This window comes from Microcaecilia unicolor, chromosome 3 (assembly GCF_901765095.1).
Source record: "Microcaecilia unicolor chromosome 3, aMicUni1.1, whole genome shotgun sequence".
NCBI classification, from domain to species: domain Eukaryota; kingdom Metazoa; phylum Chordata; class Amphibia; order Gymnophiona; family Siphonopidae; genus Microcaecilia; species Microcaecilia unicolor.
Window position 1 is genome coordinate 389,294,930 of NC_044033.1, and position 23,681 is coordinate 389,318,610.

Sequence of the window (23,681 nt, forward strand, 5' to 3'; positions counted from 1 at the left end):
GCGGAATCTGAGATACTGTCTGTGAGCTGGCAGTATCGGGATGTGAGTATATGCATCCTTTAAATCCAGGGAACATAGCCAATCGTTTGTCTGAATCATTGGCAGAATGGTGCCCAAGGAAAGCATCCTGAACTTTTCTTTGACCAGGAATTTGTTCAGGCCTCTCAGGTCTAGGATGGGACGCATCCCCCGTCTTCTTTTCCACAAGGAAGTACCTGGAATAGAATCCCTGCCCTTCCTGCCCGGGTGGTACGGGCTCGACCGCATTGGCGCTGAGAAGGGCGGAGAGTTCCTCTGCAAGTACCTGCTTGTGATGGGAGCTGAAGGATTGAGCTCCCGGAGGACAATTTGGAGGCAGGGAGGCCAAATTCAGGGCGTATCCGCACCGCACTATTTGGAGAACCCACTGGTCGGAGGTTATGAGAAGCCACCTTTGGTGAAAAAAGTTTAACCTCCCCCCGACCGGCAGATCGTCCGGTACGGACACTTTGAGGGCGGCTATGTTCCCGTGGATCCAGTCAAAAGCCCGTCCCTGGCTTTTGCTGTGGAGGCGCAGGGGGCTGCTTAGGCGCACGCTGTTGACGGGAACGAGCGCGCTGGGGCTGTCCCTGTGCCTGACGAGGCCTTCGGGCCGGCTGGTTGTACCTACGCTTTGCAAAAGAATAGGGTGCAGCCTGCCGGGCCCGGGAAAAACGTCCACCTGCTGAGGTGGATGCTGAAGGCGCCCGGTGGGAGAGCTTGTCGAGAGCGGTTTCCCGCTGATGCAGTTGGTCCACCATCTGCTCGACCTTCTCACCAAAAATGTTATCCCCCCGGCAAGGGACGTCAGCCAGTCTCTGCTGGGTGCGGTTGTCCAGGTCAGAGGTACGCAGCCATGAGAGCCTGCGCATCACTATACCTTGGGCCGCAGCACGAGATGCCACGTCACAGGTGTCAAAAATCCCCCTGGACAGGAACTTTCTGCACGCCTTCAGCTGCCTGACCACCTCCTGATATGGCCTGGACTGCTCCGGCGGGAGCTTATCGACCAGGTCCGCCAGCTGTTGCACATTGGTCCGCATGTGGATGCTCATATAGAGCAGGTAGGATTGGATGCGGGTCACGAGCATGGAGGATTGGTAGGCCTTCCTCCCAAACGAGTCCAGAGTGCGAGACTCCCGCCCCGGGGGCGCCGAGGCGGTATCCCTCGAACTCCGTGCCCTCTTGAGAGCAGAATCCACGACCGCTGAGTCATGGGGCAACTGGGGCCGCATGAGCTCTGGGTCAGAGTGGATCCTGTACTGGGACTCTGCTTTCTTGGGAATGGTGGGGTTAGTTAGTGGTCGCACCCAGTTCCGAAGCAGCGTCTCCTTCAGGACATTGTGCAGCGGTACCGTGGAGGACTCTCTAGGTGGTGATGGATAGTCGAGGACCTCGAGCATCTCGGCCCTCGGCTCTTCCACAGAGACCACGGGGAAGGGAATGCTTATAGACATATCCCGCACAAAGGAGGCAAAGGAGAGACTCTCAGGAGGAGAGAGTTTCCTCTCAGGTGACGGCGTGGGGTCCGAGGGAAGGCCCGTAGACTCCTCTGAGGAGAAATATCTCGGGTCCTCCTCTTCCCCCCACGAGTCCTCATCCTCGGTATCGGACATTAGCTCATGTAGCTGAGTCCGGTACCGGGCCCGGCTCGACGTCGAGGCACCGAGGTCTCGGTGTCGTCGAGCGGTGGACTCCCGCGCCGGCGGGGACGGAGCTCCCTCCATCGACGTCGACGGGGACTCCACCTGCGTGGCGGTCGAGACCGGCACCGCAAGCGGCGGCGGTGTCGACAGCCCCGGCGCCGGGCTAGAGCTCGCCGGCGCCACAGTCATCGGCGTCGGGGGCGCAAGCACCCCCGACGCCGGCACAGCCTGGCGCATCAGCCCTTCCAGGATCCCCGGAAGGATGGCTCTGAGGCACTTGTCCAGGCCCGCTGCCGGGAAAGGCGGTGGGGCCGGTAAGGGTGTCGGTGCCAGAAGCTGCTGGGGGCCAGGAGACGGCACCGAGGTGCCGGAACCCCGACGCGTCGGTACCTCCACCACCGACGGAGATCTCTCCTCTCTGCGATGACGCTTCGGCGTCGGCTCCTCTTCAGGGTGCACCGAGGGCTCCCGGTGACGGCGCTTTTTGTCCTTTTTCCGGTGCACGTCACCGGCGCCGGAGGGCACGGAGGAGGAGGAGGTCGATCCCCCTCGGTCTCGAGGTACCGGGTCCGACAGGGTTCGGTCCCGTGGCTCACGAGCTGAGGGAGTGACCGGGGCCGACTGCCCACGCGGCCTCTCAACCCCACTCTCACCGGCGGACCGGCGGGCCGACGGGACCTGTTCTCCTGGGGTCGCTGCCATCGGTGCCGATGTCTCGGGCATCGATACCGGTACCGAAGAACCGGCCTTCGATACCGATGCCGTCGAGGTCGACGTCGAGGGGCCGGCGCAAGTTCCAAAAAGACGGTCCCGTAGAACTTGCCTCGCAACCTGAGTCCGTTTCCGGAGACCGAGACACAAAGCACACGACTTGAGATTGTGCTCCGGCCCGAGGCACTGGAGGCACCAAGCGTGGGTGTCGGTCTGCGAGATCGGCCGGCCGCAGCGACCACACTTTTTAAATCCACTCGGGACCTTCGAGGACATCGACGGAAAAATCGCGTCGGCGAAGTCAAAGTCGGCAATGGTGGCTAAAATCACACCACGAAAAACCAAACCGACCGAGCGGCCACTAGGCCGCAACGTGGCGTCCCCGCTAGAAGCGAGGGAAAAGGGGAGCGCGTGCTCCACACGCGCGAAATCCCTTTTTTTTTTTTTTTTTTTTTTTTTTTTTTTTAACAATACAAAAGAAAGGAAAAAGAGGAAACCGAACGGTCCAAAAGCGACGATCCGCGTAAACGCGGTCGAAAAATCCGGCGGCTGAACAGAGAGAGAGGCAATTGCACAACTCTCTCCAGTCGCGGAAAAAAAGTAACTGGCGGGAGCGGTCGCGCACGGGCGGGAAGACGGCCGCGCATGCGCGGTGGGCGTGCCCTGCGTGCCGACCGTCCCGCGAAGCTTCTTTCCGGTTGGTGGGGGCTGACGCGGACGTCACCCAGTCGTGAGAACAAGCAGCCTGCTTGTCCTCGGAGAACCATTTTCACAAAAATGGAGACAGGGAAGAAGTGGGAAACTACAGACCGGTAGTCTCACAGTGGTAGTAGGAAAACTAATGGAGTTGCAGTGGAAAGAAAGGATAGTTAACTTTCTAGAAGCCAACGGGTTACAAGATCCGAGGCAACATGGCTTTACCAAAGGAAAATCCTGCCAAACAAATCTTATTGACTTCTTTGACTGGGTGACCAAAGAATTGGATGAAAGGCGTGTGCTAGATGTAATCTACTTAGATTTCAGCAAAGCCTTTGATATGGTCCCCCACAGAAGACTCGTGAATAAGCTGAGAGGACTAAACTTAGGACCGAAAGTGGTGAACTAGATAGGAAACTGGTTGCCTGACAGGTGACAGAGGGTGATGGTAAATGGAATCTGATCAGAAGAAATGAAGGTGAGCAGTGGAGTTCTTCAGGGGTCGGTGCTGGGGCCAACTGTTTAATATATTTATGAGAGAGGGTTTAACAGCTACACAATCTTCTACAAAAACTCCATGTGCTAGGAAAAAAAGTCACTTATCTGTGCTGTCTCTCCAAGCACTCATATTTTTGCACTATTTCCATGATGCGTAACAGTCTAACTTGCAATTTGAAACATCAGTCACAGCAAGCAGCAGCAAATTCAATCCCAACAAAGATCTTCGTTTTGCCAGCAAATGCTGGCTGCTTCAGGGGTATGGAATTCCAACAAGTACACAACCTATTCAAAATGGCCACCAAGTTAAAGAAAGCAGAACCTTCCACTTCTGGATCCACTTCTGCGAATGACGCTGTACTACAACTTTTCAAAAGGCACAAACAAGGTGATTAAAAAAAAAAAAAAAGGAAACCATTCCAGTCTTTCCAGTCTAGTTCAAGCTCTGTGGAGATGGATCCACCTCTGTTCTTTTTGGTCAAGTATAGCCTTAATGTCCCTACGACACTTAGAAGGAACCATAGAATCCTGAACCCCACATTTAAAATCTGAACATGAATGAGTGGAGGAGTGGCCTAGTGGTTAGAACACCGGACTTGACATCCAGAGGCGTCCGGTTCAAATCCCACTGCTGTTCCTTGTGGGCAAGTCGCTTAACCCTCCATTGACTTAGGTATAAGCTTAGATTGTGAGCCCTCCAGGAACAGGAAAATACTCAGTGTACCTGAATGTAACACCTTGAGCTACTACTGAAAAAGGTGTGAGCAAAATCTAAATAAAATAAAAATGAATAAATACAAATGTTGAATCAGGGGCTCCTCACCCTGCTGAGTTACGGTACAGTGGTGCTCAAAATTCAACTTTTCAACAGTCTGGATGTCTGCCCCACATAAACTAATTTACACGGGCATATCAAAAAATAATGTTAGGAGAATCACAGGTAATATATTGCATTAATTGTATTGTCATCCAATTAGGATGACTTAGGCTCCTATCATCAACTCACATGCAGCACAACGCCTGCATTTCTAATGTCCAGCCTCTTCAACCATCTGTTGTGTCAAATATCTGATCTACATAATAAATAACTTTAAGTTACAATTTCTACTGTATGATAAACAGCTAGATCCTTTAAAACAATCATAAGAACATAAGCATTGCCATACTGGGACAGACCGAAGGTCCATCAAGCCCAGTATCCCATTTCCAACAGTGGTGAATACAGGTTACAAGTAACTAGCAAGATCCAAAACAGTACAATACATTTTATGCTGCTTATCTTAGAAATAAGCAGTGGATTTTCCCCATCCATTTTAATAATGGCTTAAGCACTTTTCTTTTAGGAAGATATCCAAACCTTTTTTAAGCTCCGTTAAACTAACTGCTTTTACTACGTTCTCTGGCAACGAATTCCAGAGTTTAATTATACATTGAGTGAAGAAAATTTTCTCCAATTCGTTTTAAATGTACTACTTTATAGTAAATTCATTGCATGCCCCCTAGTCCTAGTATTTTTGCAATAAGTAAACAAGCCATTTCCGTCTACCCATTCCACTCTACTCTTTATTTTATAGACCTCTATCATCATGAATGGAGAGGAAGTGATGTCAGCTAGAAGATGACTACATAAAGATAGGCTCTATCAGAGCTGTAGCGTTTTTTTTCCAATTCTCAATCCCGATTGCATGTTAGTGGGCCTGAATTAGTGTACAGGTGGACAGGGCAAGATGTCAGCTCTCTCGAGAGTGGAGAAGTTTTGAAATATAGCCGAGATGGGAGACAGTCCAAAACTGGATGTGATGGCAGGACCTAGTGATGGTGGGTCCTGGTGCTAAATACAACATGGTGGCAGCAGGATCTGAGTTCAAGGAGGACAAAACTGGACAGACCGGGGACGAGGAACCTGGAATAGCCAAAAAGGATGTGCTGAGCTGGTTTCATGAGTTGAAACAGAAAATGTCGGCAGTTCGCCAAGATGTACAGGAAGCGCTGGCAGGGATCCACTCAAAGGTAGAGCTGGGCACATGTTATCGGCAAAGCAGAGAACCATGTGACTGCCTTATTGACAGAAGTGAAGGCTGTTAAAGCGGATCAATCCAGGAGCTGTAGGACCAGATAGAAGATTTAGAGAACAGATCCCATCAAGCTAATGTACACTAAGTGTATTCCAGAGACAGAGGCCTTTAGAGACAACAACGAAGTGGTACAAGACTCTTCTGAAACAGTGTTTCCCAAGATTGTTCTTGGAGTACCCCTTGCCAGTCATGTTTTCAGGATATCCACAATGAATATGCATGAAAGAGATTTGCATATAATGGAGGCAGTGCATGCAAATCAAGATCAAAACAATTAGGCAATATAGATTTAACCCTGGGTAAATGCTGACCACAAAGTAGGATGTCTAATATACTTCATAGACTTCCCAACAAAACACGGGTGGATCAACACCAGTCAAGGGTATAAAGTATATCAGACATCTTAGGCTTGCAAATCAAGTTCATGCATATTCATTCATGGATATCATGAAAATCGGACTGTCAAGGGATACTTCAGGACTGGACTTGGGAAACACTGTTCGAAAAGATGAACTGGACTTGGACCAGTGTGATTTTAAGGTAGTGTGAGCTCAGAGGGATGGGGCCCTCGAGAGAGGTTTTATCCTCGGGATATAGTAGCCTGCTTCGTGGATTTTGCCAGAGTGTGCGCTGCAGAAAGTGCGCCAGCAAAAAGACAATTTGGAAAGACTTAATCATGGTATTTCAGGACTTGGAGTGGATTACCTTATAAAAGAGGCATGCTCACTTACAGAGGTTACCCTGTTCGCACACAACAGTGGATATAAATACCAATGGATGTTCCCATTTGTTTTATGGGCGACTGAGTTGCAAATCTGGGAGAGTTAAAATGACTGCGTAAGCCTGGGTGGCTTTGCAAGAGATGGGCTATAATAATATACTGCTACCTTATGGCGAACCAGGTCAGCAGGAGCTATGAACAGATTCGGCCTGGCAACAGGGGGTGGGACACTGCAAAAAGGGCCAGAAAACAGCGAGTTGAAATGCTTTGGTGCCTGCTGGGTGATTATGAGCCTGTGGAAGACCCAAGCCTCCTGAGGAGTCTTGAACTGCACAATGGCCTTGATTTTATTCTTTTGTCCAGTTGGGATATTCCAGAGTTAACCTGGCGTTTATGGGCCTTTTTAGTCTTGGGGTCTTGTCGCTGTGGATTTACTGTTTGTTGTTTAAAATTGGGGTTATGCCTTTTGTGGGGGTTGGATGTGGGAGGAGGGTTGGGGATATTAGTGCTCCCGAAGTGGTGTTATTTTCTCATTTGGGAAGCTGATCTGCTTTTTGGGGGGGGGGGGGGGGGAAGGGGGAAGAAGGTGTGAGCCAGGGGTATTAGTCCTACAGGGTGACCTGCAGTCTTATCTGGGTTGAAACCATCACAGAAACCCATAACAGTGCTCTCTTGGAATGTTAATGGCCTTAACAACAGGGGTAAAAGATCAAGTGTCTTTAAGGAGCTGGGCAGGCTAAAGCGGGACATTGTCTTTTTACAGGAGACCCATCTCTAGAATAGGGATACAATATGCTCAGGCATACAGATTATAGAGAACTTTGGGCTCATCCGGATAGAGGGCATGACAGAGCAGGTGGGTTAGTGATCATGCTCAGAAGCAGATTTAATTTTGAGTTGCAAGGGCAGTTTATGGATCAGGAGGGGAGGTGTTTGGCACTCCGGAGCTTGTACCAGATGGAAGGTTTTGAGCAGGGGGATCTTATCGGGGGGGGGGGGGGGGGGGGGGTTAATGTGGCTCCAGATGGAAGGATGGATCCGTCTAAGGGACATTTGATTATAGTAAAATGCCCCGCAAAGCTCTCTTGAAAACGTTAAGGTATTTGGAACTGGTGGATCATTGGAGACTTACATGTTTCACAAAGAAACTAAACACTTAATAGGGGAAGAAAACAGTTTAATTTTAAACACACACCCAAGAAAATGTTTGCTCTAATCTTGTGCTGAAACAGACTGTAGGGGCTGCAAATTTCTCAAACAATTCTTAACAAAGCCATCAGCAGATATCAAGTTCTGACACTGAACACAACTGAACTCTTTTGCAGCTGAAGGCAATAAACTGGTAGTTCCTGAGGACACTAAGATTAGTGAAATAGAGTGGTCCCATTATACGATACAAGCTGGTTCAGTTAAGTTGCTTTTATTGACAAAATCTAAATTGCTTAGTTATAAAGTAGATCAAATATTGCTGCATGAGAACCTAAGTATTTAAATTTATGAATATGGTAACAATCAATGAAGTAAAAATTTAAAAGTCAAAAACTAAAAAAAAAAAAAAAAAAGGAAGGAAGGAAGGAAGAGGTTTTATAGCTAGCGATGTTGCATATCGTTTGCAATGAATTTGCATAAAACTGGCATCTGAAGTATTTTCCTCCTCTGATTTAAGTTGTAGAATGCTTTCCAATAGGATGTTGAAACAGACATTTTGATTATAGAACTTGTTAATTAGTAACCATAATTTATACATAATATCAAACACTCCACATCTTTCCTATGCTTACAAATACAAATGATTCAGTCATTGATATAAAGTATGAAAAGTATGCATCTGGGATGCATAAAGAATATTAGCAATAATGAAGGGGATTGCCCATATGTTTCATTTAATAGCCCAATGATGTTATTTATTTTAACTTCAGTATGCAACTGGATATTTGTGACTCTGGGCAGCTAACTTAATCCTCCACTGCCCCAGGTACAAATAAGTACCTGTGTTTAATATGTAAACCGCTTTGAATGAAGTTGAAAAAAAAACATTGAAAGGCGGTATATAAAGTCCCATTCCCATTTGCTTTCCAGCTCTGCAGAGCTCTTTTGAATTGGTTTTGTGGTCAGACAAAGAGGTTAAAGACACTTTAACACTAATTTTATAATGACTTAATGACTTGTGCTGTACTAGCAGTACAACAGCCTGCATTGCTAGTATTACTACTAGCTAATAATTTTAGATATGATAGAGCTCATTTTCAAAGCAGATAGACATCTCAAAATGGCCAAAAACCACGTTCATCTGTAGAAAATATCCAAATTGCAATTTTCGAAAAGGCAGAATTTAGACTTTTCACTGAGTTCATCCAAATAGCGAATCAGGTTCTAGGCAGGAGTAGGTCCAAAATTAGAACATCTTTCAGTGATAATGCAACAGGAACACACTTCCAAATCTAAAAAGAAGTATGTTTTTATCTAGACCTGTTTCAGTTCAAACAACAATAAAAAAAAAAATGCTCTGAATGACCAGCTGACCACTAGATGGATTAAAGCTTGATCCCCTAATGGATGCTGTTCCCCTCCCAACCACCCCTAAGAACAGAAACTGAAAGGGGATACCAGGCGCTATGACAGCATCAGGTATTAAGGGCATACTCAACAGAGCAATAAGCAGCTCCCTGGTGTAGCCTAGTGGTCAGCGCAATGGACCTTGGAACAAGGGATCCAAGGTCCAAATCTGGGGTGGAAATTGTAAGCCCTCCAAAACCACCACATTACTTACTCTACCTAAATATAGGAGACATGTAAGGGTGGAAGGCAACTGTAACAGTGTACAGTTATGTACAGTAAGTCATTCTATTTCTGGAGAGCTCACAGTACAAAATAAGCAAATTATGGTGGGAACTGTACCTGGAAGTCATTCTTTAAAGTCCACTACACTGATCTGCAGAGACATCTGAGTGGCCATTTCTCTCAAAATGATATCAGACAGAAGTTCTTGTACCTGCTTTTTTTTGTTGGCTTTTAAGTTGTATGTATCAGTTTGGAAAATTGCTTTTTTTTTCAGACTTCTGTGCAAATATGTTCATCTTACAACCATTTTCAAAAGGCAAACCCTGTTCTAAAATGGCCTATAAGAGGGCATTTTTTAAGAGGCCATTTTTTTTTTTTTAATGTAATGAGCTAAACATCCCAATTCTGACGGACATTTTTTTTTTAAATGTCCCTTGATGTCTCTGTGACAATGTCTACCCTGAGTGCCCCTTTTACCTCTCGATCATCTAGCAGTCCAACAATTCTTTTAATGGCTTCTTGCTTTTAATACACCTAAAAAAGTTTTTACTATATGTTTTTGCCTCCAACGCAATCTTCTTTTCACAGTCTCTCTCTGCCTTCCTTATCAGCACTTTTTATTTGACTTGTCATTCCTTATGCTGTTTCCTATTTTCAGTCAGATCCTTCTTCCATATTCTGAAGATTTTCTTTTAGCTCTAATAGCTTCCTTCACCTCACTTTTTAATCATGCCAGCAGTCATTTGGTCTTCCTTCCTCCTTTTTTAATACACTGAATATATTTGGCCTGGGCGTCCAGGATGGTATTTTTGAACAGCATCCACGCCTGGTGTAAATTTTTGACCTTTGCAGCTGCTCCTCTAAGTTTTGTTTTCCACAGTTCTTCTCATTTTATCATAGTCTCCTTTTTGAAAGTTAAATGCTAACGTATTGATTGAATTTCCTATGTGTACTTACTCTAGAGCTTATATCAAAGCTGATCATGTTATGATCACTGATATCAAGAGGCCCCAGTACCACTACCTCCTGTACCAGATCATGTGCTCTACTAAGGACTAGGTCCAGAATTGTTCCTCTTGTTTGCTACTGAACAAGCTGCTCCATAAAGCAGTCCTTGATTTCATCAAGGAATTTTCTCTCTCTAGCATGCCCTGATATTTCATTTACCCACTCAATATCGGGGTAATTGAAATCACCCATTATTACTGTGTTCCCCAGTTTCTTAGCCTCCCTAATTTCTGATAACATTTGTAAATTTGTCTATTCATCCTGGCCAGGTGGACAGTAGTTAACTCCTATCAGTATCCTTTTCTCCTTTACACATGGAATTTTCGTGTCCTGCGGAATTTTTAGTCTACTCAATTCAAGGCTCTCCCTGAACATATGCTACCCCTCCACCAATTCTATCCACCCTATTACTACAATATAATTTGTATCCTGGTATGACAGCATCCCACTGGTAATCTTCTTTCCACCAGGTCTCAGAGATGCCTATTATATCCATTTTCCCATTTAGTGAAATACATTCTAACTATCTCATCTTATTTTTTAGGCTTCTGATAGTCGCATATAGATATTTCAAACTATGTTTGTGGTTGCTATTTACCTCTTGCTCAGCAGTTGACAGTGATAACATGAAATCTTGAAAGTCTGTCTGCTTTTTTCTTAAAATACATCTGGTCTACTATGGCCTCTATCGCAACCTCACTATCGGGATGCACTACCTTCCCTGTTTTGGTGATATCTTTGAAATGGCACTGTACACATTCAGCATGTTTACTTGTTCTCTAATAGCAGGGTGATTTGCCCATGTGTAAGAAAGTGTTTCTACAACCAACTTCTAGTAAGATAATGCAACAAAAATTCATTAGTTTTATGATGTACTGTGAGCCATTGTCTCTTGAAGTGACCCTAGACCACATCTTTTGTGCATAAGTGTTCCTAGGGGTGTAGTTTGATTGGAACTGCAAACACGTATTTTATAAAACATAAACACATATATACTTGTACTTGTTTATACCTGTCTCAGGACAGGCATAAATTTATGCAAGAGCATTTGTATGCCACTGGGGTTAGTTCTGGGTGCATCCTGTAAACCACTTTATGCCAATGTGTAGGCCCTAGTGGTATATCAAATGTGCTGAAATAAACAAGTCTTCTTTAACTATATAGCACTTTGATGTTTCATCAGACAATATTACACTTTACATTAATGTCTGACCATCTATTTTACGGTAATGCTTTTTGAATATACTGTCTTATAGTATAGTATGTATATCCACCTATCTTCTCATTTAATGTATGCTGTTTACTAATATAGCGAATGCTACATACCTGTAGAAGGTATTCTCCGAGGACAGCAGGCTGATTGTTCTCACTGATGGGTGACGTCCACGGCAGCCCCTCCAATCGGAACACTTTCTAGCAAAATCCTTTGCTAGTCCTCGCGCGCCGATGCGCACCGCGCATGCGCGGCCGTCTTCCTGCCCGAACCGGCTCGTGCCAGCCAGTCTCATATGTAGCAAGACAAAGAGAAGGGAAGACACAACTCCAAAGGGGAGGCGGGCGGATTTGTGAGAACAATCAGCCTGCTGTCCTCGGAGAATACCTTCTACAGGTATGTAGCATTCGCTTTCTCCGAGGACAAGCAGGCTGCTTGTTCTCACTGATGGGGTATCCCTAGCCCCCAGGCTCACTCAAAACAACAACCATGGTCAATTGGGCCTCGCAACGGCAAGGACATAACTGAGATTGACCTAAAAAATTTACCAACTAACTGAGAGTGCAGCCTGGAACAGAACAAACATGGGCCAAGGGGGGTGGAGTTGGATTCTAAACCCCGAACAGATTCTGAAGCACTGACTGCCCGAACCGACTGTCGGGTATCCTGCTGCAGGCAGTAATGAGATGTGAATGTGTGGACAGATGACCACGTCGCAGCTTTGCAAATCTCTTCAATAGTGGCTGACTTCAAGTGGGCTACCGACGCTGCCATGGCTCTAACATTATGAGCCGTGACATGACCCTCAAGAGCCAGCCCAGCCTGGGCGTAAGTGAAGGAAATGCAATCTGCTAGCCAATTGGATATGGTGCGTTTTCCCACAGCCACTCCCCTCCTGTTGGGATCAAAAGAAACAAACAATTGGGCGGACTGTCTGTTGGGCTGTGTCCGCTCCAGATAGAAGGCCAATGCTCTCTTGCAGTCCAATGTGTGCAGCTGACGTTCAGCAGGGCAGGAATGAGGACGGGGAAAGAATGTTGGCAAGACAATTGACTGGTTCAGATGGAACTCCGACACAACCTTTGGCAAGAACTTAGGGTGAGTGCGGAGGACTACTCTGTTATGATGAAATTTGGTGTAAGGGGCCTGGGCTACCAGGGCCTGAAGCTCACTGACTCTACGAGCTGAAGTAACTGCCACCAAGAAAATGACCTTCCAGGTGAAGTACTTCAGATGGCAGGAATTCAGTGGCTCAAAAGGAGGTTTTCATCAGCTGGGTGAGAACGACATTGAGATCCCAAGACACTGTAGGAGGCTTGACAGGGGGCTTTGACAAAAGCAAACCTCTCATGAAGCGAACAACTAAAGGCTGTCCTGAGATCGGCTTACCTTCCACACGGTAATGGTATGCACTGATTGCACTAAGGTGAACCCTTACAGAGTTAGTCTTGAGACCAGACTCAGACAAGTGCAGAAGGTATTCAAGCAGGGTCTGTGTAGGACAAGAGCGAGGATCTAGGGCCTTGCTGTCACACCAGACGGCAAACCTCCTCCATAGAAAGAAGTAACTCCTCTTAGTGGAATCTTTCCTGGAAGCAAGCAAGATGCGGGAGACACCCTCTGACAGACCCAAAGAGGCAAAGTCTACGCTCTCAACATCCAGGCCGTGAGAGCCAGTGACCGGAGGCTGGGATGCAGAAGCGCCCCTTCGTCCTGTGTGATGAGGGTTGGAAAACACTCCAATCTCCACGTTTCTTCGGAGGACAACTCCAGAAGAAGAGGGAACCAGACCTGACGCGGCCAAAAAGGAGCAATCAGAATCATGGTGCCTCGGTCTTGCTTGAGTTTCAACAAAGTCTTCCCCACCAGAGGTATGGGAGGATAAGCATACAGCAGACCCTCACCCCAGTCCAGGAGGAAGGCATCCGATGCCAGTCTGCCGTGGGCCTGAAGCCTGGAACAGAACTGAGGGACTTTGTGGTTGGCTCGAGATGCGAAGAGATCTACCAAGGGGGTGCCCCACACCTGGAAGATCTGTCGCACTACACGGGAATTGAGCGACCACTCGTGAGGTTGCATAATCCTGCTCAACCTGTCGGCCAGACTGTTGTTCACGCCTGCCAGATATGTGGCTTGGAGCACCATGCCGTGACGGCGAGCCCAGAGCCACATGCTGACGGCTTCCCGACATAGGGGGCGAGATCCGGTGCCCCCCTGCTTGTTGACATAATACATGGCAACCTGGTTGTCGGTCTGAATTTGGATAATTTGGTGGGACAGCCGATCTCTGAAAGCCTTCAGAGCGTTCCAGATCACTCGTAACTCCAGAAGATTGATCTGCAGATCGCGTTCCTGGAGGGACCAGCTTCCTTGGGTGTGAAGCCCATCGACATGAGCTCCCCACCCCAGGAGAGACACATCCGTGGTCAGCACTTTTTGTGGCTGAGGAATTTGGAAAGGACGTCCCAGAGTCAAATTGGACCAAATCGTGCACCAATACAGGGATTTGAGAAAACTCGTGGACAGGTGGATCACGTCTTCTAGATCCCCAGCAGCCTGAAACCACTGGGAAGCTAGGGTCCATTGAGCAGATCTCATGTGAAGGCGGGCCATGGGAGTCACATGAACTGTGGAGGCCATGTGGCCCAGCAATCTCAACATCTGCCGATCTGTGATCTGCTGGGACGCTCGCACCCGCGAGACGAGGGACAACAAGTTGTTGGCTCTCGTCTCTGGGAGATAGGCGCGAGCCGTCCGAGAATCCAGCAGAGCTCCTATGAATTCGAGTTTCTGCACTGGGAGAAGATGGGACTTTGGATAATTTATCACAAACCCCAGTGGCTCCAGGAGGCGAATAGTCATCTGCATGGACTGCAGGGCTCCTGCCTCGGATGTGTTCTTCACCAGCCAATCGTCGAGATATGGGAACACGTGTACCCCCAGTCTGCGAAGTGCCGCTGCTACTACAGCCAAGCACTTCGTGAACACTCTGGGCGCAGAGGCGAGCCCAAAGGGTAGCACACAGTACTGGAAGTGACGTGTGCCCAGCTGAAATCGCAGATACTGTCTGTGAGCTGGCAGTATCGGGATGTGCGTGTAGGCGTCCTTCAAGTCCAGAGAGCATAGCCAATCGTTTTCCTGAATCATGGGGAGAAGGGTGCCCAGGGAAAGCATCCTGAACTTTTCTTTGACCAGATATTTTTTCAGGGCCCTTAGGTCTAGGATGGGACGCATCCCCCCTGTTTTCTTTTCCACAAGGAAGTACCTGGAATAGAATCCTAGCCCTTCTTGCCCATATGGCACGGGCTCGACCGCATTGGCGCTGAGAAGGGCGGAGAGTTCCTCGGCAAGTACCTGCTTGTGTTGGAAGCTGTAAGACTGAGCTCCCGGTGGACAATTTGGAGGTTTTGAGGCCAAATTGAGGGTGTATCCTTGCCGGACTATTTGGAGAACCCACTGATCGGAGGTTATGAGAGGTCACCTTTGGTGAAAAGCTTTCAACCTCCCTCCGACTGGCAGGTCGCCCGGCACTGACACTTGGATGTCGGCTATGCTCTGCTGGAGCCAGTCAAAAGCTCGTCCCTTGCTTTTGCTGGGGAGCCGAGGGGCCTTGCTGAGGCGCACGCTCCTGACGAGAGCGAGCGCGCTGGGGCTTAGCCTGGGCCACAGGCTGTCGAGAACGAGGATTGTACCTACGCTTGCCAGAAGAGTAGGGAACATTCTTCCTTCCCCCAAAAAATCGTCTACCTGTAGAGGTAGAGGCTGAAGGCTGCCGGCGGGAGAACTTGTCGAATGCGGTGTCCCGCTGGTGGAGCTGCTCTACCACCTGCTCGACTTTTTCTCCAAAAATATTATCCGCACGGCAAGGCAAGTCCGCAATCCGCTGCTGGATTCTATTCTCCAGGTCGGAGGCACGCAGCCATGAGAGCCTGCGCATCACCACACCTTAAGCAGCGGCCCTGGACGCAACATCAAAGGTGTCATACACCCCTCTGGCCAGGAATTTTCTGCACGCCTTCAGCTGCCTGACCACCTCCTGAAATGGCTTGGCTTGCTCAGGGGGGAGCTTGTCCACCAAGCCCGCCAACTGCCGCACATTGTTCCGCATGTGTATGCTCGTGTAGAGCTGGTAGGACTGAATCTTGGCCACGAGCATAGAAGAATGGTAGGCCTTCCTCCCAAAGGAGTCCAAGGTTCTAGAGTCCTTGCCCGGGGGCGCCGAAGCATGCTCTTTAGAACTCTTGGCCTTCTTTAGGGCCAAACCCACAACTCCAGAGTCATGAGGCAACTGAGTGCGCATCAGCTCTGGGTCCCCATGGATCCGGTACTGGGACTCGATCTTCTTGGGAATGTGGGGATTACTTAGAGGCTTGGTCCAGTTCGCAAGCAATGTCTTTTTGAGGACATGATGCATGGGTACTGTGGATGCTTCCTTAGGTGGAGAAGGATAGTCCAGGAGCTCAAACATTTCAGCCCTGGGCTCGTCCTCCACAACCACCGGGAAGGGGATGGCCGTAGACATCTCCTGGACAAAGGAAGCGAAAGACAGGCTCTCAGGAGGAGAAAGCTGTCTTTCAGGAGAGGGAGTGGGATCGGAAGGAAGACCCTCAGACTCCTCGTCAGAGAAATATCTGATGTCTTCTTCCTCTTCCCACGAGGCCTCACCATCGGTGTCAGACAAGTTCATGGACCTGTGTCTGCAACCGTGCCCGGCTCGACTCCGTGGAACCACGGCCACGGTGGGAGCGTCGAGAGGTAGACTCCCTCGCCCACACCGGCGAAGCTCCCTCCGCCGACGTAGTCGGGGAGCCTTCCTGGGAGGCGACCGCACTCGGTACCGCAAGCGGCACCGATGTCGGAGACCTCACCCCGGACAATGGGCCAGCCGGCGCCTCGCTCGACGGTACCGGTGGCGCAAGCACCCCCGGTACCGTAGGGGTAGGGCGCAACAGCTCTCCCAGGATCTCTGGGAGAACGGCCCGGAGGCTCTCATGCAGAGCGGCTGTGGAAAAAGACATGGAAGCCGATGCAGGAGTCGATGTCAGAACCTGTTCCGGGCGTGGAGGCTGTTCCGGGCTGTCCAAAGGGGAGCGCATCGACACCTCTTGAACAGAGGGCGAGCGGTCCTCTCGGTGCCGATGCTTACTGGGTGCCGACTCCCTCGGCGACCCAGAGCTCTCGGTGCCGACACAGGAAAGGGACCGGTGACGATGCTTCTTCGATTTTTTGGAACGAAGCACGTCACCGGAGCTTCCCGGCACCGACGAGGAGGACGTAGAATCCAGCCATCTCTTCCTCGGGGCCGAGGCCGAAGAGGGTCGGTCTCGGGGGGGGCTGTACCGCAGGAGCCCTCAGGGTAGGGGGAGACCCACCCGAAGGCTCACCGCCACCAGCAGGGGAATGGACAGCCCTCACCTGCACTCCAGACGAAGCACCACCGTCCGACGACATCAGCAGACGAGGAGGTCTCGATACCACTGACGCCGATGCAGCCCTTCGATGTCGCCCCGATGCAGAGGGCCGATGCCTCGATGCACTCGATGCAATCGGGGGCGAGGATGAAGGTCCGGGCGCCGACGACGAAGCAGTCGATACTCCCGGTGCCGATGCCGACGAAGAGCCCGAGAACAAAATGTTCCACTGGGCTAATCTCGCTACCTGAGTCCGCTTTTGCAAAAGAGAACACAGACTACAGGCCTGAGGGCGGTGCCCAGTCCCCAGACACTGAAGACACGACGCGTGCCTGTCAGTGAGCGAGATTACCCGGGCGCACTGGGTGCACTTCTTGAAGCTGCTGGAAGACTTCAATGTCATGGGCGGAAAAATCGCGCCGGCGAGATCAAAACTCGAAATGGCGAAAATGGCACCACAAAAATAGGGGGAAGAAAAACTTCGACCGAGGCCTAAATAGGGCCTACCCCGATGACGAAAGAAAACTTACCGGGGCAAAAACTAGAAGTACGGGAAGGGAGAAAACCATAAAGGTCTCCTTCAGACACCTTTTTTTTTTTTTTTGGAAGAACGAAGTCGATAGACGACGCGCGAGGTCAACTTTGGGGCGCGAACGGCGAAACACGACCGTACCGAGGGCGGACAAAAGAAGACTGGCCGGCACGAGCCGGTTCGGGCGGGAAGACGGCCGCGCATGCGCGGTGCGCATCGGCGCGCGAGGACTAGCAAAGGACTTTGCTAGAAAGTGTTCCGATTGGAGGGGCTGCCGTGGACGTCACCCATCAGTGAGAACAAGCAGCCTGCTTGTCCTCGGAGAAATAAGGATTATTTTTTTACCTAAATATGTTTTTAAATTGTTCTAGCTTTATGGAACACTGTTTAACAGATTTTTATATTTTGAGATCATCATAGTATTTTGTTTTTTACATCTCAGTCAGTAAAAGTGGTATTAGTATTTATCAATTTAGAGAAAGCTTTATATACCGTGGTATACTATTATACTCATCAGTTTCGTATGCATATTGATAGGATAAGAAGAGAAGTTTGAACACTGTTATTGTGCCTTAGAGTATCCACAATATATAACAGAAGGATGCACTGTAACCATTATACATGTCATTACTGTTTTCAGATTTATGCTTTAGTTCTTGTGTATTTCATCATTTTTATATCATTTTTGTTTATAGTTATACAAATTAATGTATTATCTTACCATGATGTGACAACTGAATTGGTTATGTTTGTTAATTCATTATGTATAATTTTTTATGGTTAAACCTGTTTATTGTAATTCAGAAAGTACAAGTGTGAACAATATCAACAATCAGTAATTACAACCCATATTGACAAGAAACAGCGTTTCAATAAATGCATCACTAGATTTATCCATTTACCTCCTCCCTTTTCCCTCTTCCCCCAGAACCAATTAAGTATAAGGTAACACCTTTTAAAGCCACTTTTGAAATACATTGCATATGAACAATAAGCCAGGGGTGAGAAAAAAAAACCCTGATCCTAACCCAAACCAGGTCCCATTAAGAAGATTCGCCAAGTAAAGATATCTGTGCTTTATCATATTATACAGAATAATCTATCCAACAATAAGTTGGTGGTTTTAAGTCTTTTTTATAGTTATTCCACAGCAGAGACCTGTACAACATTTTTAAAATAAATTGCAAACTTAATATTTATTTAAATACTAGTAAAACAGGCCCGTTTCTGACACAAATGAAACGGGCGCTAGCAAGGTTTTCCTCGGAGTGTGTATGTTTGAGAGAGTATGTGTGAGATTGACTGTGTGTGAGAGAGTGAATGTGCGAGTGTGTGTGACCGAGAGAGGGTGAGACTGCTGGGTGTGAGTGTCTCCCCTCTGTCACCCCTCCAGCCACCGAGCGATTCTCCTCTCTCCCCTACTCCCCCCCTCCAGCCACCCAGCGATTCTACTTTCCCTTGCCCCCCTCCAGCCACCCACCGATGCTCTTCTCTCCCCTGCTCCCCCTCCAGCCACCCAGCGAGTCTCCTCTGTTCCCTGCCCCCCTCCAGCCACTCAGCGATTCTCCTATCTCCCCTGCCCCTCCCAGCCACCCAGCGATTCTCCTTTTTCCGTTGCCCCCCCTCCAGCCACCCAGCGATTCTCCTTTTTCCCTTGCCCCCCCTCCAGCCACCCAGCGAATCTCTCTCCCCTGGCCCCCTCCAGCCACCCAGCGATTCTCCTCTCTCCCCTGCCCCCCCTCCAGCCACCCAGCGATTCTCCTGTGTCCCTTGACCCCCTCTAGCCACCCAGCGATTGTCCTATCTCCCCTGCCCCCCCTCCAGCCACTCCTCCACTTTAATCAGCATATATTAAATTCCCCTCATGTGCTACAGAAAATCACTGAGCACATCCTATATAATAAAATGCACCTCCAACGTTCTGAAGCCGAGAAAGTGAAGCCTTCAAGCCTTGAAGCATTCGTGCGCTCTGTAAGGCTCCATCTCCTCAATTGACGACACGTAGTTCCGGAACGTTGCAGGAATGCTTCAAGGCTTGAAGGCTTCACTTTCTCGGCTTCAGAACGTTGGAGGTGCATTTTTATTATATAGGATATTTATGCTCACCATCTAACAATCCTGGTGGATAACAATGCAACATATACAGTCAAGCAAAATATAGTCAAACCATACAAAATAAATCCCAATTACCTAGAAATATATACTAAGCATATCAAATATATGGTTACCTAAAGATTTTGGTAGCAGATTCTTGACAAATTCTGCATGATCTCCCACATGCAGAATGCTGTAGACACTGGTGTTCATTAACTCTTCCTGATTATAGCCCAAGTATATTGTTACATTTTCTGACACAAACACAATTCTTCCTTCACGATTCACAACAAAGAAAAAGCCATCCAAGGCCTAAAATTAGAAAGAGAACAAAATGCATCAGCAAAAAAGAAATTTGACTTAGTGTTTATAAAAAATACAATAACTTATCAATAAAACAACTTAATATTTCTGTTAAGAATGAAATGACTTTAAAGCATATTTGTTTTGAAACATGATGTGAAAAATTTTACAACATGCTACCTAAATTTAGAAGTCACCTATTTTATAGACTGAAGACACAGAGGTGCCTATCAGGCTCATTTTCAAAAGAGGACGACGCCCATCTTTCAACACATAGCAGAAGATGGGCATCCTTCTTACAGGGTCATCCAAATCGGTATAATAGAAAGCCAATTTTGGGCGTCGCCAAATGCTTTCCATCGCAAGGACGACCAAAGTTTACGGGGGCATGCCGGAGGCGTAGTGAAGGCGGGACATGGGCGTGCCTAAAGCAAAGATACTTACCTGTAGCAGGTATTCTCCGAGGACAGCAGGCTGATTGTTCTCACATGTGGGTCGACGTCCGCGGCCGCCCAGAAATCGTGAAAAAAATTTTCAAGCAAAATAATTAAGTCTTTCCAGAAAGTTCCGTCGGCGAGCAATGCGAATCGCGCATGTGCGAACGACTTCCCGCCCGCCACGCAGCGTGCCTCTTTAGTTTAATCAAAAAGCATAAAAACAAGAACAATAACTTCAAAGGGGAGGAGGGCAGGTTTGTGAGAGCAATCAGTCTGCTGTCCTCGGAGAATACCTGCTACAGGTATCTTCGCTTTCTCCGAGGACAAGCAGGTTGCTTGTTCTCACCTGTGGGGTATCCCTAGCAACCAGGCTCACTAAAAACAATGAACATTGGTCAATTGGGCCTCGCAACGGCGAGGGCATAACATAGATTGACCTGAAACCAAAATCAACTAACAGAGTGCAGCCTGGAACAGAATCAAAATGGGTCTAGGGGGGTGGAGTTGGATTCTAAACCCCGAACAGATTGTGCAGCACCGCCTGCCCAAACAGACTGTCGCGTCGGGTATCTTGTTGAAGGCAGTAGTGAGATGTGAATGTGTGGACTGATGACCACGTTGCAGCCTTGCAAATCTCTTCAATGGAGGCCGACTAAGTGGGCCACTGACGCAGCCATGGCTCTAACATTATGAGCCGTGACATGACCCTGTAGAATCAGCCCAACTTGGAAATAAGTGAAGGAAATGCAATCCGCTAACCAATTAGAAATTGTGCATTTTCCGATGGCGACTCCCCTCCTGTTGGGACCGAAAGAAACAAACAACTGGGCGGACTGTCTGAAGGGCTTTGTCTGCTCCACGTAAAAGGCCAATGCTCTCTTGCAGTCCAAAGTATGAAAACTGCTTTCGCCAGTGTGGGTATGAGGATGGGGAAAAAATGTTGGCAAGACAATTGACTAGTTCAGATGGAACTCAGACATCACCTTTGGTAGGAACTTAGGGTATGTGCGGAGGACTACTCTGTTGTCATGAAACTTGATATAAGTTGCATGCACTCACTGACTCTACGAGCTGAAGTAACAGCCACCAAGAAAAAGACCTTCCACGTCAGATACTTCAGATGGCAGGAATTCAGTGGCTCAAAAGGAGCTTTCATCAGCTGAGTGAGAACGATGTTGAGATCCCATGAGACTGGTGGAGGTCTGACAGGGGGCTTTAGACATAAGACATAAGCATCGCCACAGTGGGACAGACCAAAGGTCCATCTAGCCCAGCACCCTGTCTCCGACAGTGGCCAATCCAGGTCACAATCACCCGGCAAGATCCACAGAGCAAAGCATTTTGTACTGCTTGCCCCAGCCATAGTGGATTTTCCCCTATGTCCATTTAATAACACTCTATGGCCTTTTCCTTCAGGAAGCCGTCCAAACCTTTCTTAAACTCTGCTAAACTAACCGCCTTAACCACATTCTCTGGCAACGAATTCCAGAGCCGAATTACGCGCTGAGTAAAGAAAAATTTTCTCTTGTTTTAAACTTACTGCACTCCAGCTTCATCGCAAGCCCCCTTGTCCTAGTATTTTTGGAAAGCGTAAACAGACGCTCCATATCTATCTTTTCCACTTCACTCATTATTTTATATACCTCTATCATATCACCCCTCAGCCGCCTATTCTCCAAGTTGAAGAGCCCCAGCCGCTTTAGCCTTTCCTCATAGGAAAGTCGCCCCATCCCATTAATCATCTTTGTCACCCTTCTCTGCACCTTTTCCAATTCCACTATATCTTTTTTGAGGTGCGGCGACCAGAATTGAACACAATACTCTAGGTACGGTCACACCATGGACCGATACAGTGGCATTATAATATCCTCATTATAATGCTTTGACAAAAGCAAACCTCTCATGAAGCAAACAACTAAAGGCTGTCCAGAGATAGGCTTACCCTCTACATGGCGATGATAAGCACTGTACTCTTACAGAGTTGGTCTTGAGATCTGACTCTGACAAGTGTAGATGGTCTTCAAGCAGGGTCTGTGCAGAACAAGAAATAGGATCTAGGGCCTTGTTGTCACACCAGACGGCAAACCTCCTTCATTTGAAAGAGTAACACTTCTTGGTGGAATCTTTCCTGGAAGCAAGCAAGACTTGAGAGACACCCTCTGAAAGACCCAAGGAGGCGAATTCTAAGTTCTCAACATCCAGGCCATGAAAGCCAGGGACCGGAGGTTGGGATGTAGAAGCAACCCCTTGTTCTGAGTGATGAGGGTTGGAAAACATTCCAATCGCCACGGTTCCTCGGAGGACAACTCCAGAAGAAGAGGGAACCAAATCTGAGGCGGCCAGAAAGGAGCAATCAGAATCATGGTTCCGCAGTCTTGTTTGAGTTTCAACAAAGTCTTCCCTATTAGAGGTATGGGAGGATATGCATACAGAAGGCCTGATCCCCAATGCAGGAGAAAGGCATCTGACGCTAGTCTGTCGTTGGCCTGAAGTCTGGAACAGAACTGAGGGACCTTGCGATTGATCTGAGTGGCAAAAAGATCCACCAAGGGGGTACCCCACGCTCGGAAGATCTTGCGAACAACGTCCATGTTCAGTGACCACTCGTGAGGTTGCATTACCCTGCTCAGTCTATCGGCCAGACTGTTGTTTACATGTCGCTCCTCGCTCAGGCCCAGGAAGAACTTCTCTGTGAGATTTTATTCTTACCTCTCATTTTTTCTTTTACTTTTTTCCCCTGTTAAAGTTTCCTTTCTTTTTCGATGCGGTCGGCCTTTGGGCCATGCAGTCAGGATTTTCCCCCTTTTTTGTGCTTTTTTTTTTTTTTACACCAGCGCGTCATTTGATTTCCCCAAAGCTGTTTTTCCTACCATGTCATCGAAGACACCCAGCAGCTTCAAACGTTGTACTTGGTGCAACCGGATCATCTCAGGTACAGATACCCACGTCTGGTGTATCCAGTGCCTTGGGCCCGACCATAGCCCAGCCGCTTGTAATCTGTGCATTCGTATGAAGAAACGGACCCAAGCGTCTCAAGAAGCCCAATGAGAAAAGCTTTTTGGGGCTCATTCTGGACCTTCGATATAGACATTGGTACCGAGGTCGTTGGCGTCGACATCGACAGGAGCATCAACGTCAAGGAGAGAGGTAATGGCTGCTGAGAGAGTGTAACATCAGATAGCAACCCCCTTCATCTCTGAGCAGTAATTCTGCCTGGTAACTAAGATTTATGCATCAGAACCGCTACTTCTCCTCCACCTCCCTCTGGACAAAGCATAAAAAAAAAGTCACCCACCCAATTTTGTTTGAGTTTTTGATGTTCTCCATCCGTTAATCAAGTCTCCTGGAGACATGCAATATGAACCCGTGGCGCCTTAGCATTGTTAAAAATGTTGCTCATTTTGTGGGGGAGGATATACCTCCCACATTCCAAGTAGCAAGCCTACAGGACACCTGGGTCAAGCACAGGGAGCTCAATGAAGAGCTGCAAGATCGGAAGAACCATAACTGGCCCTAAGGCGCCCCACCTCTGCCACA

At 48.1% G+C, this 23,681-nt stretch overlaps 1 protein-coding gene across 5 annotated transcripts in view; it reads right to left on the reverse strand.

Annotated features, from left to right (window-relative positions):
• NCOA1 (nuclear receptor coactivator 1) overlaps positions 1 to 23,681 on the reverse strand; it is a 660,387-nt gene that overhangs the window by 326,750 nt on the left and 309,956 nt on the right. For all 5 annotated transcript variants that reach the window (XM_030198687.1, XM_030198689.1, XM_030198688.1 and 2 more), the window contains one exon: positions 19,539 to 19,716. In XM_030198687.1, coding sequence (XP_030054547.1) covers positions 19,539 to 19,716 — 178 coding nt within the window. The remainder of the gene's footprint in view (positions 1 to 19,538; positions 19,717 to 23,681) is intronic.